A 16,017-nucleotide genomic window follows, 5' to 3' on the forward strand; every position below is an offset into this window, starting at 1 on the left:
TCAAGCAAACTTAACCCTAAAATCGATTACATTTGAGGGAAGAAGAACAAAGATCGGGAATCTATAGGTTGGGTGGATTGATCGTAATATCGTTCTAGGGCACATCGACTTTCATATCTGAGAAATACCTTTTCAATTTGGAATGGATTATAGATCTGGAGAGAGAGAGAGAGAGAGAGAGAGAGAGATTTCATTTTTATTTTTTTATTTTTTTTTTAAATCTGAAAATCAGATTTACAATTAATAAAAAAGAGAAAATAAAATTAACATGGGCAAATCCGTCATTTTGAAAAAATTCAGAACAGATTGGACCAAACAAGCAACAAAATGAAAACTTTGGACCCGTGGTGCTAGTCCAAACTTTTTTAGACGAAAGTGACAATTTTGAGCAAACCATAGGGACCATTTGTGCAGTTTAGTCTTTAAAATACTTTAAAAAAGGTTTTTTTAGATGAGAAGTGTTAAAAAAAAATGTGACAATTTAGAAAGAGTAGAAGTTAAAAGGGTAAAATTGAAAATACAAAATTGGATCTATCAATCCATTAACTTTTGATTTGAAAAAGTTAAATGTATTGAAGATTACCGGACAATGATTGATTGTTAGGTTTTTCATCATATTTATAGAATGAACAACTGTTTTATTAAAAAATATAAAATTAAATTCCTTCCACAAACATTTCAACGGTTAGATTCGATATTAATCATTAAATCATTTTTTTTTTTTTTTTTGCTAAACTCTTCTTCAAGTGACTATATTGCATCGTTTGTTGATGCTCTAGTACAACTTGTGTTTCGAAATCTTATAAAGTTATATCACTCACAAGTCACAAGTAACAAGTCACAAGTGAAAACAATAATAAAACCATCTTTAAGATTGGATTCTCTAACAGGCTCTTGAAAGTGCTGTTGAATGTAAGACATGGCTAATCAAATTTTCAATTAAGTTTTCTAAAATCTACTTAACTAATTTTGCATTACATAATAAAGAAACGAGTAAACTAATTATTCATAGCCAAAGGGCTCCTGCTTTCTTCAGAAGTGGCACCAGTGTCCCATTGATATGCGCAGCCATCACTCTATCCATCGTCCCCACTAGTTTCCCGCCGATAAACACCACCGGAACCGCCGTGGAGTTTCCCAGAAGTCTCACCAGAGCCTTCTCTATCTCTCTCCCTCTGATGGGATCCTCATCGAGCTCGTAGACAGTCGGGTTCACACCCATCCCGGAGAAGAGGCTCTTCACAGCGTAGCACATACAGCAGGTGCTCAGACTGAATATTACCACCGCACTTTGTGACGCCAGCTTTGCCACCCTCTCTAATGGATCAAATGCCACCGTGGGGTGGTGCCTTACAGCCATGTAGTTGCAGTAATAACCGGTGGTGGGGGTACTCCTCCATGACTCCGCTGCAGCTGCTGCTTGATATTGCATTGTGTTTCTTTAATGAGTTGAAGTCGTGATGAGTGAATAATGACGATGATGTGATAGTCGATCGGTATTAATGGCGAAAAGGTGGAGAGTTTGATATGAATACGATGAAGGTGGAGATGGTGGTGAACGGCGAATGTGGTGGTGGTTATATAGGGATTGACTTTACCTGTTGGTAAAGAGTAAGAGGGTGAGGGGGGACATAAATCTCATATCCCCATAAAAGTATCCAAAATAATTATATGTTTAATATGCAACTGCTTATTCTGATTTACAACATATTTTCCATGTTGATTAGAGAAAAAATATTATTCAATTTTAAGAATACAAGTTTGACAATAACATTTTAAATAAAAATATACCTGTTTCTGGTAGAAAAATAATAAACTAAAGTCAAAGTTATTAACAGAAAAAAGCTACTGATTTATTTGTATTTTTTTTATAAATTTGATTGTAACATATTATGCATTCATTTCATTGTTATTTTCTAAGTTCAGATTGTGATTTTTAAGATGATTATAGTTCAAAGTCAGCCATATCATTTATTTTTAATCAGTAATGTATTTTATTAACGTTACATTTACGTATCTATCATTATATTTTTGTAATTATTAAAATTTTATCTTATACAATAATCTTGTAGCAACACTTACAGATAAATACTAACTATAAACTAAACCCATTTTAAAGATTTCAGTGGAATATTTCTAATGATTTACTCGGTATAATTTGAGAAGATGCATCATATCACTCCAAAACTTACACTAGATTCCAATATTTTAGTAGGAGATGATTTTTACATCACAACATCAAATTTGATGTTTTCATGTATACACCCGAGTGACTAAGATTTTTATTTATTTATTTATTTATTTTATTATTATTATTTGTAGAAAAAGGTTAAAAATAGAAATAACTAGGGGTATTTTGGGGGTTCTAGGAATGGGACAAGACAACATAATTATAGGGAGTAGGAGTATATGAAAATTAACAAATTAATGTTTGATTGTATGATAACAAGGAGGCAAAATAGCTTAGACTGTATAAAGTTGGTGCTACGTTGCTTTCTCATGTCTAATTTAAACATGTACAAACACACACATACACATATATATACATACACATATGACAAATATATATATATATATATATATATATATATATATATATATATATATATATATATATATATATATATATATATAATAATAACATATACACAGGCTGCAGGTGGCTGCGTATGTCCTTGTTGTCGGAGGTCTACCTTTTATCTTTATGTGTACTATTTTCATGCCAAACGTGCAGCAACCACATGCCAACGTATACAACTTCAATGTCTATCCTTTTTTCATGCTCATACATGATACAACATTATTAATATTTTTATTATAATTTCTCATGATACATACATAACCTAGAAGAATCTAATGATTTACGGGCACATGTATATGCTGAGAATATGATAAAGAAAAGAAGTGTATAATTTGATTAATTTGACGAGACGAAGGGATAGTAAAAAGTGTGGATTGTGTGGCAGATGATATACTCTGCAGCAGGGTGTGTATACCTAAAGCAAAGACATGTGTGCAGTGCAGGCATATATATATATGGAAGGGCGGGTTGCGCGTGGTGGTCTTTCACGACCAACAGGCGGCGGAGATGCACTCCTGCCCGGTCACCACCCCTCCTCCTTTTCTGGATCCTTTCCTTTTATCTTGGTTTTCTTTTCCAAAACACACAACCAAATTAAGCGCAACTTATATTCTTCTAATATCCATAACTTTTACTTTATTTTATATTATATTATTATATTATGTATACATATATATAAGATTAGACGTGAATTATAAATATTTTATGATTGTATTTAAAAAAAATAAAAGACTTATGATGGTAAATTTAGAAAATAGAAAAAAAAAAAAAAAAAAGGTTATCATGAGTTATGGCAAGATGGTAAACTTTAAAAAAGAAATTATTAAATTTTCTAAACCGAAACGAATTATAAGGATATTATTAACGTTTTAGTTAAAAGTGAATAAGGAAATGACACGATATTTAGGATTACACGTCTAACATTCCAATACATTCTTTCAACTGAAATACGCTAAAGTTATGGTTTCTAAAGAATCAAACGAAACATGTTGATTATAAAGATATGTCGAATGTTATTGAAGCAACATATATAATCATAAAGCGGGGTAGTCTATAACAATTCTCACTATAGAAGAATTATGATCGGAGACAATAACAGAGAAAACTTATAATTCTTGAGAGAAGGAAGAAGAATGGATCGTTGAAGGTCGAGTTCAAGGTTGCGGGAAAATTGTAGGTCAAAATTCATGAATATTTCTGATAACCCATTAACATTGGATGATGATGATAATGAAAACCCATAGCATTGGATGATGATGAGTTCGTCATTCCTCATACAGGATAGTATCTAGAAACCCATTATTAAAGAATGTAAATATCCTCGAAGAATGTATTAAGAATATGGGTTTTATGCACCCTGTCAAACGATTCTTCATAGAATGCAAAACTATGTATGAAAGGGATTTTTGGCAAGGGTTTATGAAAAATACTTCATAGCTTTTAAAATTAGAAATTTGACAAAAAAAATTGTAACTTTATAAAACCGATTTTTTATTGGTTTCGTATAAAATTTAATAATTAGACTCTTCATGAATGTATGATTCTGTAAGAAAGATGTTTGCAAGAAACAATTTGATAAAACATTCCAAATAAAACTTATCAACCAAAATCATTCCTCAAAATAAAACTTATCAACCAAAATCATTCCTCAAAAGTGTGATAAAACATCAAATTGTATCGAATCACAGTAATAATAAAATGCATCGAACATCTCTATCAAATCAAAAAGTCAATGCATGTGTACAGTGAGGCCGCACTATTCTCCTCGCTACTAAAGTAACCTCAAAACCTTTGAAATTCAACGAGTAATCATAAAGTTTGATGAGTTCATCAAGATACCACATACACCACAATACTCATGTAGTTGTTATAGTCTGACCAAAGTCTTACATCCATGTGTGATTACTATAGTCTTAATTGTTCTAGTCTAATTATAGTCTTGACTGTTATAGTCAAACTATAGTCTTGAGTGTTATAGTTCAACTATAGTCTTAATTGCTACAGTCTGATTATAGTTAACTGTTATAGTCTAACTACAGTCTTGTATGTTATAGTCCAACTACAATATTTCATACAACTGCTATAGTACAATTATAGTCGTTCATACAAACATATTGATGCTACTGGTAATATCAAGGTGTCGCCTTATAAATGTATAGTCATATGTAGTTGGGAAATAAGATTGACGGTCGAATAGTTGTTCCTACCCGAAAGCAATATATCAGACAAGAACCATAAAATAATGAAACACCCTAAAAATACCGAGTAAAATTTTCATTTTAAATAAAAAAAAAACATTCATTCATTATCCCAAAAGACGATCAGAGTAAAAATATTCTCAAAACATCATAATAAAATCATAAACAATCATTGCATAATAAAATCTTCAGGGGATACAGTACGATCAAGTCGGGTCCTGCTTTTGAAACCAAAAAGTGCCTGAAAACATTTAAACACAAACCGTAAGCACAAAGCTTAGTGAGTTACCCAAAATACCACATACCATACATATCATTGGGCCTAGCCCTGAGTATATTCCAACCCGACATACAATCATGGGCCCAACCCCGAGGTTTCTTTCAACCCAACATACAATCTTGGGCCTAACCCTAAGGTTTCTTTCAACCCATCATATACTCATGGGCCCAGCCCTGAGGCCTAGCCCTTGGGTTTATTTCAAACTGAACATACAACAATGAGCCTATCCCTGGGGTTTATTTCAACACAATCATACAAACATGCAACAATCACAAAAACAACTAGCATTCTACATACATAATCCAATGTGCCGACATTGGTGCCTTCGACCCATAAGTATAATGAGATGACTTACCTGAACTACTCAACAGAAGCCCACAACTACCTCAACATCAGAACAACCAACCTAAACTTCCTAAAACCAAACCGAAACCAAAATCCAAAGTCAAATACTCGATTATACTGAAGTTTGACCAAAATTCAAATTGGTCAACTAGTCAACAGTCAAAGTCAAAGTCAAATTGCCAATCAGTAGCCCTCCATGTTGTGGCCTTCCTTGGCCATGTTGTGGGCTAAAAATTCCAAACTAATCTCTAACCCCCCAGTCACCACACTGTGGTAGCCTAATGCCACACCGTGGAGACTGGTCTTAACAGCTCAACGAACTTAATCCATTTTCTTCTGATTTCAAGAGCTCCAAAGCTCATATCTATTCCTACGGCCCTCAGCTCGTATCTAGAATGCTCATGAGTCCTCAGTATGAGTTTGGCATGCCTCCCTGCCCCCCAACTCATATCTGGCATACTCTAGGGTTTGTTGGGTACAACACAGAGCAGTACAACCTCAACCCAACCCATACAATATGTTGACATATAGCATATAATAACATATACAAACAAATAGACAGTATCAGAGGTAGTCCTGAAGATCCACCAGAGTAGCATATCAAAACTAGCATACATATCTATACCATACTCAACTTATCAATAATATCAGGTTATCAAACTAATGGGCTGGCCTTGGTGTCTTCGACCCGAAAGTACAGTGAGGAAAAATCACCTCACAAGTAGTGCTGAACTGATAAGATCTAACTCCAAGTCTCAGCTCCCGACTCAAATGCCTACAACCACTATGTGACTAATTTCATCAAAACCTTGAAATACCCAGAATGCCCTCAAAAGTAAACTTGGTCAACCATGGTTAAACTCAAAGTCAACAGTCAAGGTCACAGTCAATGTTGAATCAACTCGTCGAGTGCACCAATGAGCTCGTCGAGTCTCTATAGTACTCAGAAGGTCGGGAAAACCCTAGCCAACTCGTTGAGTTGGCTGGACAACTCGTCGAGTAACCGAGTTTTCCCAGCTTAACACATTCAGTTGATTTTTCGATTCCAGGGACCATAAGGCTCATATATAATACTCAAATGTTGTCCAAAAGGATAAAGTTTCCAACTTTATCCTTTGGGGCTACTCAGAGCGCTCAAAAACCCCTACATAAGGCTTGAAAACTCGAGGGCTTAACCATTAAGCACAAAAATACTTGAGATCTGAAACCCAACTTCCATAAGAGATTCTAGCTTCAAAAACGTCCCAAAGATTGGTGCTTTATAGACATGCATTTCCAATGCATGTCTTGAACCCAAAGTGGGTTAAAAAGGGAAAATATGACTTCAACTCCATGCATGGCATCGAGACTTGGCTAAAGACTAGATCCAACCCACTATAAGGTCACCTTAACCTGGAGATTCATAAATTTGAAACCTTTATGAAGTCCATCCATAGCAACATCCAAGAATAAGGAGAAAAAGGGACAAAACTCAAGATCTAGCTACCTAGAGGAATAAAAATTGGATCGTGGACAATTAAAAAGGTCCAGAAGAGTGCCAAACTGAAGATGAGAACGTTTATTGCTAGATCCTTGCTTCCTTCCTCCAAATTCCTCATCTTTTGCTCCAAAAATACCACACTAGCTCACAAAATGAGAAGGAAAGGTGATTAAGGTTCACAAGGGCCGATATGGGGGTTTGGAGGTTGATAAAAGATCAGCCTTAAGGACTTAAGGAGATTATAGGGTGCAAAACCCTAAAATTTAGGGTTTCCCACTCAGCCATCAACACATCGAGTTCTCCTCACCAACTCGACGAGTTGGTCCACAAAAATGTGCGGCCCAAAATCCCTTCAACACGCCGAGTTGAGTCTATCAACTCGTCGAGTTCAAAGAAAAACTTGTTTTAAAAGAATAAATTTCATACCTAGAAATCGGGATGTTACAACTCTCCCCCACTTGGAGTAGGCTTCGTCCTTGAAGCCTGTGCGGAGAACAAATCCGGATAATGCTCCTGCATCTCAGCCTCCGGCTCCCGAGTCCACTATGAGCCCCACCGGTGCTGCCATTGTACCTTTACCAAAGGTATTTCCTTGTTATGTAAAACCTTCACCTTCCTCTCCAGAGTAGCTACTTGCCTCTCGACATAGTTCAGACTCTCATCAACCTGAATATTATCCAATGATACCACTGCATCCTCGTCCAGTACGCACTTTCATAACTGCGAAATGTGGAAACTGCTATGAATCTGAATGAGCTCTTCCGAAAGATCCAATCTATAAGCAACCTTGCCAACCCTGGCAACGATTCGGAATGGTTCGATATATCAGGGGCCCAACTTTCCCCTCTTCTTGAAGCGAATCACACAGTTCCAAGGTGACACCTTCAGCAGCACCATGTCACCGACCTAAAACTCCAACTCAGATCGGTGCTGGTCAGAATAGATTTTATATCGACTTTGAGCAGTCTGCAATCTCTTCCTGATCTACTGAATCATCTCCATAGTCTGTAGAACCACCTTGGTCCGACCCAGACCCCATGAAGGTAATGTCTCAAAATCTTAACGGCGAAAACCACCGCCTCTAATTCAAGATCATGCGTGTGATATCTCGTCTCATGCGGCTTCAGCTGCCGTGAAGCATAAATTATCACTCGCCCTCTCTACATGAGAACTGCCCCAAACCGGTGAAGGATGCATCACAGAAAACCACAAAATCCTCGATTCCCTTAGGGTAGGTCAAAACACGGGCGTCTCAAAGTCTTTACCAAAGGGTCTCAAATGTTGACTGCTACTCTGGGCCCCACCGAAAATCCACCCCCTTCCTCTTTAGACGGGTGAGGGGTACTGCAATCTTGGATAAATCCTGAATGAATCTCCGGTAGTACCCTGCCAACCCAAGATACTCCTGGTATCCGAGGGAGATTTCAGAACCTCCCTCTGCATCATGGCCTTAATCTTGGCCGGATTAACCAAAATCCCATCCCAGTTAACGAGGTGTCCAAGGAACTGAAACTCCAGTAACCAGAACTCACATTTCGAGAACTTAGCATAAAGCCGTTCTCGCCTAAAAACCTCCAAAATCTCGCGGAGATGCTCCTCGTGCAGCTCTCTGGTCTTGGAATACACCAAGATATCATTAATAAACACAATAATTGAGCGATCGAGCATCGGCCTACATACTCGATTCATCAAATCCGTAAACCCCGCAGGCGCATTGGTGAGCCCGAATAGCATCACCACAAACTCGTAATGCCCATAACGAATTTGGAATGTGGTCTTCTCCACGTCCTCCTCCCTCACCCTGACTTGATGGTACCCAGACCTCAGATCAATCTTGGAGAACCAAGACGGTCCCTGTAGCTGATCAAAGAGATCATCAATCAGCGGAAGGGAAAACGGTTAACTCCCGATAATTGATGAACATCCGGTGAGAACCATCCTTCTTCTTGACGAATAGAATCGGTTCTCCCCATGGAGAACTCCTTGGATGGATGAACTTCTTGCCTAGCAGCTTCTGCAGCCGAGATGATAGCTCATGCATCTCAGGCGGTGCCAATTGGTACGGCGCCTTGGAAATAGGGGTTGCACCTAGCACAAGGTCGATCCTGAACCCGACCTGCCTCTCAGGAGGCACACCGGGTAACTCCTCCGGGAATACATCAACGAACTCCCTGACAACTGGAACATCAGCAACCGACACTTGATCCCCAACCCGCTTATCCACTACATAATCCAAATAACCTGCACACCTGTGCTGAATATACTGCCAAATAAAACCCTGAACTCATCCTGGTTCCCTCTTTGTAAAATAACCAGTTCTCCTCTCTTGGGGTTCGAACTACCACGTGCTGATCCTCACAGTCGATCATGGCACCGAAACGGCTCATCCAATCCATACCCACTATCACGCAGACATCCCCCATGGGAGTAGGAATCAAATTGATCAGGAAGGATACCCCGAAGATCTCCAGAACGTAACCCTGATAAACCGAAGAAGCAGAAACCACGTGTTCGTTGGCGATAGAAACTCTCAACGGACACTCCAACTCCCCTCTGGGCAAAGCAAACTCTCTGCTAAAAGACTAAGAAACAAATGACTGACTTGCACCCAATTCAAACAACACTAAAGCAGGAAAGGAGTTCACTAGAAATGCACCTACCAAAGGTACAAATATATGAGCATAAAACAAACATAATCAACAATATAAGGGATACAAACATACCAGCCACAATAGTTGGTGCTTCCCTGGCCTCCTCGGCAGTATGTTGGAAAGCGCGACCTCAAACCCTCGGGGCTCCACCTTGCTCTAACACTCGTCAGTGAATAGTGATCCTCAAGGTAGCCGGAGCTGGAGCCTGTGCTGGCCTGGCAGCGAGCGATGGACAGTTGGCCTTCATATGGCCAACCTAGTCGCAATGATAATAAATCATGGAATTGAGTGTTGGAGACTGCTGGTGGCAATCCCTCGCCATGTGGCCCTGCCGAACAAAATTGTGGCACCCAAACGATGATCAATAAACACCCTTGTGTGCCTTGGCGCACTTCCCTCAAGTGCGGCCCTTTTGGCCCCCAGATCTAACATCAGAAGTCTTAAACCGCTTTGGCGCAGGCTGCAGGGCCGGCCTCTGCTCTCTCGTCTGCAGATCAATCTCAATCTCACGCCGCCTGGCGGCCTCCTGCATCTCGAACAAGGAACCATAGCGTCATGTAGAAAAAAACTGCATGATCTCCGTCTTGAGCATGCTCAAGTAACAGGTCATCTGAGCCTGCTCAGATGCAACAAACTCATGACAGAACATAGCTCTCTCCGTAAACATCTTAGTGATCTCTGTCATCGTCTCAAAACCCTGTCTCAAATCCCGATACTCCTACGTTAACCTCTTACGCTCCACCATAGGAACATATCGAGAGCGAAAAATCTCAGAAAATTGATCCCAAGTCACAGCAGCTCTCTGCTCAACAGAATAAGAATTAGTAGTGAGCCTCCACTAATCCTTCGCTCTGGACCTCAGAAGGTTCAGAGCGCACATGACCTTCTGGTCAGCAAGGCATAAACACGTGAAGAAATAGCCTTCCGCATCAGATAGCCACCTCATGGCTATGATCGGGTCTTGAACTCCGTCGAAAGTCGGGGGCTTCGTATTATCGAAGTCTCGATACTGAAAGTCCCACCCTGACCTAACACATGCAGCCTTCACATCTATAGAGGTTGCAGTAGCAGCAGTCTCATCAATGGTTGTGTAGCGATCATCAAAGAACTCCATCATCGCGGTCTTGATAGACCCGAACATCTCCAGAATCTGTCACCAATAAATAGCAACCACCTCCTCGTGAATGATCTCCCTAACACGATCCTCTGACACTACTGGCCCACCCTGACTACCAGCTCCTAATCCCGACCTAGATCCGATCTCAACTCGTCTTGTAGTCACCATACTGAAAATACACCAAGAAGATATCATATAATCCACATATCATAACGGGGAACCAACTCCCAACGAAGCCTTAGGGGTTGTGACTTACTTGCTTTGCGTATGGGTCTTGTGCTTTCAGTAGTACGGACCCATACTATCTTCCACATCTACCCGTATTTATCTCAGGGATCATCACAACGCCCTAACAATACTCATAAGCATAGCCGAACACTAAATCCCTACTCCTTAGAGGAAAGGCTAAACATCTCACGACCGGCTGGCTAACCCCACATAATTCATCCATGTAACTTCCATCAACCCTGCAACACTTGTGTATTCTAGCCATACATAACACTGGACCCCATAGACATTCAAACATCTGATCCTTCCCTAAGCCCTTCATCAAACAAGAATAGGAAATAAGGCCAAACCAAACATTCTCAGGCTATAAGATCTTAGTTATATATAACCATGATGCATACTCTACGGTAATGATGTCAATTCCATCAAAGAAATATCTCATCCTTCCCTAAGCCCTTCATCAAACAAGAATAGGAAATAAGGCCAAACCACTGCCACTGTAAGCTTCTATAAGCACCCCTTAATGTTTTGTTAATCATTTTATTTGATATCAATAAAAACCAAGACCCATTTATTTTAGAACTCATGCATATATACGAGTTGTTTTTATCAGTAAGAAACAAAAACCATTCGTTTATTTATTTGTCCAGGCATGTATGCGATTTGCATTTTTATGTTAAGTGATAAACTCAATTTTGAAACATTTATTCCAAATAAATACTTTAAAACCCTCTATATATACGTTACCATGTGTGAGATTAATGTATTACATGAGTTAATTTAAAAAATAAATAAATAAATATAAAGGTCAAAATATTTTAGAATTTTGAATTTATAAGACAAAGAAAAATAATGATTTATTATAATGAAAATATTTTTTATCTTTTATATTTAAACAAATAATTTAAATAAAGAAAAGAAAGTAATGAGCTTTAATTTTAGGAATTTTGAAATTAAAAGGTAAGTTTACTAGTGAAATTAATATCCATTTATTACAATATTTATTGCAATTATTACATTAAAATATTATGTGGAATTTAATAAAATAGAAAAACTTATAAAACGACATGTGGAAAAAAAAATTAATTCAAAATAACCACAAAATTACATTTGACAAATTGAATAAGAGTGTGACAAGCGGCAAACTTTGATTTAATTTATTTCGTTTTAGTCCATCCTCTAGGAATTGTTTATAGAATCAGTCCCTTTTTATTGTTAGTTTAACCAAATCAGCCCCAATAAGTTAGTTAAGTTACAAAACAGCCCCACACTTGTTAATTAATACCAAACTTCCCTTGGTTAATTTAGGTAACAAAAGTAGTCTCGGTGGTTGGTTTTGAATGCAAACAGTATCACATTGTGGTTTTTCACGTCACGGTTCACATCAACAAACTTAGTTCGCAAATGTACGCACTTAAGGTGAGTGCTTATGGTCCCTTTTTAATGCTTTATTATTTTGGGGGAGAATACTTATGAAACATATTTATTGGTTATGAAATGTGCTTGGAAAAACGTATTTCTAATTATAATCAATATTATGTCATAATAATATATTATACACTAATTTATCATGACATGCATATGTTGTAATGGTTTAGAAATGTTATCAACCTTGTAAATATTTGAAACCTATATCATGCATGTACAACCACATATGTTAAATATATATGTATGAATTATAACACTTATATCTTGGAATTTATACATGCACTTGAAGAAACATACTATCTATTTAAGCGAGTAAAATACATTTTTACGGATATATCAAACGTATTTGGCTTTTATAGGGAAACTTTATCATATAACATAGATAATGACCTTTAAAGTGAGATACTACTCATTACCTAAGTTTAACCACTTAGTATATCCTCTTTGTTATAACCGTTAATCTTCAGAGCGAGATATGTATGTATAGATCTATATAGGTTGACACATACACCTGCGCTTGCTAGCTACAACCTCAACGGATCAATCGAAAGTGGGTGATAATTATATTTAGTATTTATCCACGACGTCTAATAAAACATCGTAACAGTTTATATCTAGCCACATACCTCGGTGATCGAAATCACTATAAGCATCAACTGGGTTATTTCTCTAGAAACTACAGACTTTGTTTCTCTTTTTATCAAACATTTTCAAACATAGTTTTAACTACAAAAGAAATACTTTTCATACTTTTTAAAAAGTATTATTATTGCGGTTAGCATAAAACTTGTAATTCTTACCAACCTTTGTGTTGACTTTCAAACTATATGTATTCTCCGGAGATCATTGAACCATCTTTTAGCATAAGAGATGGTCACAGATTTCGAGCAATCTAGTCTTCACCAATTTTTGTTATATCAACCTATTTATTAAGGAAAATTCATAAACTTATTATTATTATTATTATTATTATTATTATTATTGTTGTTGTTGTTGTTGTTATTGTCGTCGTCGTCATCGTCGTCGTCATCATCATCATCATCATCATCATACACATCATCATCATCATCATCATCATCATCATTATTATTATTATTATTATTATTAATACTATTATTATTATTATTAATATTCTTATTATTATTATTATTAATATTATTATTATTATTATTACTATTACTATTATTATTATTATTATCATCGTTGTTATTATTATTATTAATACTATTATTATTATTATTATTATTATTATTATTATTATTAGTATTATTATTAATATTATTAGTATTAGTATTACTACTACTAGTATTATCATCATCATCATCATCATCATCATCATCATCATCATCATTATTATTATTATTATTATTGTTGTTGTTGTTGTTGTTGTTGTTGTTGTTGTTGCTTGCAACCCACCAAATGGACCCAAACTTGGAATACAACAAGTAACTTCCATGGAAAGGACTAAAACTCATGCATGGTCACAAAAGGACCTTAAATATCAAAACTTTACTAATATAGGGGCACATATATTACTTGGGCTGGCAACCCTAAGCCTAGAAACGAAGTTGAATCATAAAAATCCATTCTTGGGACCTAAGGAGGTCTAAAACTCCATTAACATAAATCTAAACATTCATGAGGCAAGTTGAAAGATTTATACCTCCAATGAGTGCCAAATGGTTATGTAATCTCGAATCCTTGAGCTCAAGATACTCAAGTTCTTCTTCTCCAACTTCTCCTTTCTTCTTTCAAGCTTCTAAACACCACCAAGAACTTCACAAAGCCAAAAACACACAAGGATGACGGATGAGAGGCTATCTAGGGTTTCTAAGGTTGAGAGGTTGGTAAGGAGGCTAGGGTTTGAGTCAAAATGTTGTATTTATTTGGCTTAAACCCTACAAATTAGGGTTTCGAGTCTACATGCGCACGTTGCACGTACGCGCCTCCACCCCCCGCATCCAATGCCGCACTACGCCCCGCATATGCTAAGCTTACGCCCAGCGTACGTCTTCGGGTAGCCCAACTTATTGACCCACTTTGCTAAAGTCCAACTCAATAATCCACATATCTAATTCATATTCCAACAATAAATAATAAGTATTTTAAAATAAATAATGCCTCAAGTGACGAATGTTAAAATTCTCTCCCACTTCAACCAGACTTCGTCCTCGGAGTCTGTTGCGTCTGGGAATAACTCCGGGTAGTGCTCCCTCATCTCCTCCTCGGGCTCCTAAGTCCATATTGAGCCCTTGTGGTGCTGCCACTGCACCTTTATAAGCTCTACCCTCTTGTTCCTTAGCTCTTTCGTCTTCCTGTCGAGAATGGCTACCAGTATCTCGATGTAGTTCATGCTGTCATCAACCTGTATATCCTCTAAAGGCACAACTGCGGAGTCATTCACTAATCACTTTCACAACTGGGAGACATGAAAAGTATTGTGGATCTGGTTGATCTCTTCTGGAAGCTCCAAAGGATAAGCAGCCTAGCCTACCGGAGCCATAACCCTGAACGGACCGATGTACGTGGGGCCTAGCTTGCCCTGATTCCTAAACCGGATGACACCTTTCCAAGGTGACACCTTCAGGAGAACCATGTCGCCCACCTGAAACTCCAAGTCTGAACGGCGCTTGTCGGCATAGATTTTTTGCCGACTCTGAACAATCTGGAGCCTGCTCCGGACCTGCTGGACCCTCTCAGTAGTCTTGAGTACTACCTCAGTACTCCCTATGACTCACTGATCAACCTTTTCCCCAACAGATTGGGGTCCTACACTTCCTCCCGTAGAGAATCTCGAAGGGAGTTTGATCTATGCTAGCGTGGTAGCTGTTGTTATACGAAAATTCTGCTAACGGAAGATACGTATCCCAACTACCTCCAAAATCCAATATGCATGCACGCAACATGTCCTCTAGAGTCTGAATCATCCTCTCACTCAGCCCATCAGTCTGAGGGTGGAAAGCGGTGTTGAAGTGAAGACGAGTATCCATCTCGTCGTAAAACTGCTTTCAAAATCTGGAAGTAAAACAAACATCTCGATCTGACACAACCGAAACACGCACTCCATGTCGTGTCACTACCTCACGTATGTAAATCTTGGCCAGCTTCTCAGTCGATATACTCTCCTGGATCAAAATGAAATGAGCACTCTTGGTCAACCGATCCACGATGACCCATATCGAATTTACTCCACGTGCAACCCCGGGAAGCTTCGTGATGAAATCCATAGTGATATCTTCCCACTTCCACACGAGAATGTCTAACGGCTGCATCTTGTCGTGTGGTCGTTGGTGTTCGACCTTGACTTTCCTGCAAGTCAAGCACCGCTCTACATACCATGCTACGTCCTGCTTCATACATGGCCACCAATAGTCAGGGCAAAGACCTCGATACATCTTTGTCGCCCCTGGATGGATGGGGAACCTCGACTTGTGAGCCTCATCCATCAGAACTTGGCGTACACCGCCCCAGTTTGGAACCCAGACCCTCCCATGCAGGGTCAACAACCCACAAGTGTCATAATCAAATAAGGCCACCTGGCCTATGATCCGCTCACACTTCCAACACTCCTCCTTTATACCCTCGACCTGTGTCTCTCGGATCTGCTCCAACAACGGAGTAATCACTGTCATCCTCAGACATATGTCTTGAATCGGAGCCACCACTGCCTTGCGGCTAAGAGCATCAGCCACCACATTGGCCTTCCCTG

The 16,017-nt window shown here is 38.3% G+C and overlaps 1 protein-coding gene across 1 annotated transcript; it reads right to left on the reverse strand.

Moving 5' to 3' along the window:
• Positions 1-845: 845 nt before the first annotated feature.
• LOC145094383 (glutaredoxin-C1-like) lies at positions 846-1,623 on the reverse strand. Its single transcript, XM_079032603.1, has one exon. The coding sequence runs from the start codon at positions 1,430-1,432 to the stop codon at positions 1,007-1,009; it is 426 nt and encodes a 141-aa protein (XP_078888729.1). The 5' UTR covers positions 1,433-1,623; the 3' UTR covers positions 846-1,006.
• Between the last annotated feature and the right edge of the window lie 14,394 nt (positions 1,624-16,017).

This window comes from Lactuca serriola, chromosome 3 (assembly GCF_051521515.1).
Source record: "Lactuca serriola cultivar US96UC23 chromosome 3, Lser_US96UC23_V15, whole genome shotgun sequence".
Taxonomy (NCBI): Eukaryota; Viridiplantae; Streptophyta; class Magnoliopsida; order Asterales; family Asteraceae; genus Lactuca; species Lactuca serriola.